The 3,442-nt window shown below is 54.8% G+C and overlaps 1 protein-coding gene across 1 annotated transcript in view; it reads left to right on the top strand.

Moving 5' to 3' along the window:
* Positions 1–1,872, top strand: part of XKR5 (XK, Kell blood group complex subunit-related family, member 5) — a gene marked incomplete at its 5' end in the record, with an annotated part of 5,675 nt that extends 3,803 nt beyond the window's left edge. The window contains one exon of the mRNA XM_009579524.1: positions 797–1,872. Within this exon, the coding sequence (XP_009577819.1) occupies positions 797–1,872 (1,076 nt within the window). The remainder of the gene's footprint in view (positions 1–796) is intronic.
* Positions 1,873–3,442: the final 1,570 nt, after the last annotated feature.

Below are 3,442 nucleotides of genomic sequence, written 5' to 3'. Positions count from 1 at the left end.
CCCAGGGAAGTGGTGGAGTCCCCATCCCTGGAGGTATTTAAAAGACGTGTAGATGAGGCGCTTAGGGACATGGTTTAGTGGGCCTGGTGGTGTTGGGTTGACGGTTGGACTCGATGATCTTAGAGGTCTTTTCCAACCTTAATGATTCTATGATTCTATGATTCTATGCTTGCAAACAACCCATCAGCACCTCTATTTGCGCTGGGCAAGGATGGGAGTTGCTGTTTGCTGGGTGAGTCCCCACTGGGCTCATGTTTTCCCCGTGGGATGGAGGCAGAGGGAAGCTGTAACGCCCGTGTGCTGGGCTTTGTGCATCTCCCCAGACCAGATCCACCACGTTCAAGAAAGGGCAAGTTTGGGCTGGAAAAGGAGCAATTCCTCTGGCCTTGAACGAATTTAGGATAGAAGTAGGAAGGGGTCTTAAAAACCTGCTGGTGTCTCGTTTCATGGCTAGAGGACGGGGATGCTGCGAGATGGGAAGGATTCCTGCATCCCACACCTCCTCCCTGCCCCGTGCCCTGTCTGCTGGTGCTCAGCGGCTGCCTCCGCAAATCAATCCGGATTAAATTCGGTCTTGAGAGTGTGCTCAGTGCTCCCTTTCCCGAAAAGCTGCTCAGTGGAATTCTTGCATCCCTAAATATGCTTGAAAGACGTGCTGCTCGGACACCTGATGCCCAGCAGCATCTCTGCAAAGGGCTTGTTGATCTGGAGGTGGCAACGAGGTCTGGTCTCTCCTCCTCATCTCATCGAAACGCTGCTGGGACTCGTCCCTTGACACCTTTCTGCTCTTTTCCAGGTGCCGCAGCTCTGGTGGTTTATTACAGCCTGCTCCATCCCAAGTGCACAGAGATCTGGCAGGGCTTCCTGGAGACAACCTGCAGTGCTGCAGCTGCCGGTGATGACCAGGTTGCTGGAGACGGCTCCCAAGCTGGGCAGAGTTTGGGAATTTCGGGAGACGGAGAGTCGTCGGTGGAAGGGACCACGGCAGATCCCAAAAATGGGAACAGATCATCGCTCCTGCAATTCAGAGGGCGTTTGGAGGACAGCTGGACAAACCATCACCACTGGCTGCTGGTAAAGCTGGCCTTGAAGACAGGAGATATGTCCACGATCAACGCAGCTTTTGGAGATGGTGGCGTGGGAGAGGTTTATCCTGGAGGATGGATGATGGGAAAACCCAACGGTGTTGAGCCTGCAGCACACTTTTCCCTCCCCATGAGGGAAATCGGTCCTCGAGGTGTGGAATCTGGTCTGACTGATGAGAAATTGCTGGCGGCGGGGAATGGAGGAGGCGGCAAACCCAGCGCCGGCGCTGCGAGAACGGGACAGGAGAACGCAGCAGGGCAGGAGCCTGGTTTTCACCCGGCCGTATCCTTTCCCAGCAGCTTCTCCCCGGATCCGGCCGAAGGCTCCTCTATGTATTTCAGCGTGAGCGAGGGAGGCATCGCCTCGCCCAGCGCGGGGACAGCCACAGCTACGTGCGTGGCCCTGGTGCAAAGGGACGGCGAAGCCCAACCTCCTCCAGGCTGCCTGGGAGGAGGAGGAGGAGGGGATTTATCCCTCGAGATGGCGAGGATCAGCCCAATCCTGGGCGCTTGTGCCCACAAGCATCTGAGGAGCAGCTCTTCCCTCGGAGGCACAGGCGACTGTGGGGTGGCGGGTCCCCCCAAAGAGGGCTTGGAGCCTGTGGGTGCCCTCATGGCGTGGCATCACCTTTGGGACACCCAACCTTGTGGCACGCAGGAGACTGTCGTGAGGAGCAAGCTGAGGCCACCATGCTTCACCTCCACCCCCAAGGCCGACCCTAGATGCCCACAGCAAGGACTGGGGGAACTGGGAGAGGGGACAGACCTGTCCGGGTTGCTGGAGTGACCCTGTAAATTGCTGCAGTGTCACCTTGGGTCAGCGCTGGGGTGACGGCCTCATCAATAGGGTATGGCAGGAGGTGGTGGCCATGAAGACTGTCCCCATGGTGCCCCTGCCGCTGGGCAGATGTGGTCCTCCATCGCTAGGATATCACCTTCCCTCCTGGTGCATCTTCTATTGGAGTTTTGGAGAGCTTCAAAGGTCTTAAAAAGCCTTACAAGTGCAGGTTTAGGTATTTATTGAACTTCTTTATGTAATAGTCCTGCTAGGCAGCTGGAGCATGCTGCCTTTGATGTATTTGTGACAATGCGTTGAAGTGTGTCCTTTACCAAGTGCCTATACGAGCTGCTGGCCTGTCCCAGCATGGAGCTCTGGCTGCTGTCTCCAGGGGCTGCAGTGCTGGCCAAAGCAGGAGTCTTCTCAGGACAAATAAGTGCCTAAACCAGAAAAACAATGAGTTTTACTCTCAGGTACCCTTCCTTCTGGGCAAAATACGCCCTAAAGTAAGGCTCAGCAGTGCTTGATCTATTTTTCCCCCACCAGGTTCATCTTGAGAGCTTTACCAATTCCATTTGCTGGGGCCACATAGGAGCCCAGACCCTCTGCATACTGCAGACCACAACCTCAGGACCCTGAGTTATAGACAAAAGCATGTCCTGCTTGCTCGCTTACTGTCCTGCTTCCTCAAGTGACCTTTTCTGCCCAGCCTCTTCCTTGCCCCCTTCCACCCAGCTGCAGATAATCCAGATCCGGTTGGATGCTCCTTCTTAAATTTAACCTCAAGCCAAATCTCAAAACAGATCTAGATACTCCTGCCACCGTCAAATCCCCATTGCAGGCAGGGTTTATTTATCTCGGGAACTGAAAGCATCGATACCGTGGTCTCAGAAATAGCTAATGCCTCCAGCCGGGCTGGCTGGACATGGGTTTGTGCCCAGAACATGGGCCCAGAACCTGTTGATTGAGGTCTGCTCAGTTGGGTTCACCAGCGAGCTCGTGGATGCCAGCTGCTGCACATCTGGCCGCATCCTCCAGCTGTTGTCCCGCTGCGGGCAGGACTCTGGTGGTGCCACAGGGCAGGAAAGGCATCAAGAAGGACAGGTATGCGATGAATTATTAAAAAAAAAGCTTCCATGTAGCATTCACTGCTCAGGATTGACCCAGCCAGATGTTTCTTCAAGCTGATCTGGGCACTGAAAACCCAGTTGGTGCCGGTTTCGGAGAGAAGCCGCTTTCCAACGTGAAAGCTCCATGTCTCCGTTCGGACCCCAGCAGCGCCGTGCTGTGGCTGTGCTCTGCAGGGAGGAAGCAGTTGCAACGGCTTTTCCAGAGTCCTCCTCGCTACGCATCACACAGAAGGCAGCAGAGCTGCCGTGGCATTATGGAAATTTTTATCAAGTTTGGTTTTCTACCTTTGATAATATATAACGATGCTTTAAAAAACGAACCGTGGCTTGTGTCTCGCGTTGGGGGTGCACGTAAGCGTGGAGAACCTTGCTGTAGGGGATGTTGGACCTTGATCTCCTGCTGGTTTGCAAGCGAACCATCATCCTGGCTGGATGTGACCTCGCCTCCT

This window comes from Fulmarus glacialis, unplaced genomic scaffold, assembly GCF_000690835.1.
Source record: "Fulmarus glacialis isolate BGI_N327 unplaced genomic scaffold, ASM69083v1 scaffold38906, whole genome shotgun sequence".
NCBI classification, from domain to species: domain Eukaryota; kingdom Metazoa; phylum Chordata; class Aves; order Procellariiformes; family Procellariidae; genus Fulmarus; species Fulmarus glacialis.
The sequence above is the reverse complement of the archived record's forward strand: the minus strand, read 5'-3'. Positions and strand labels throughout refer to the sequence as shown.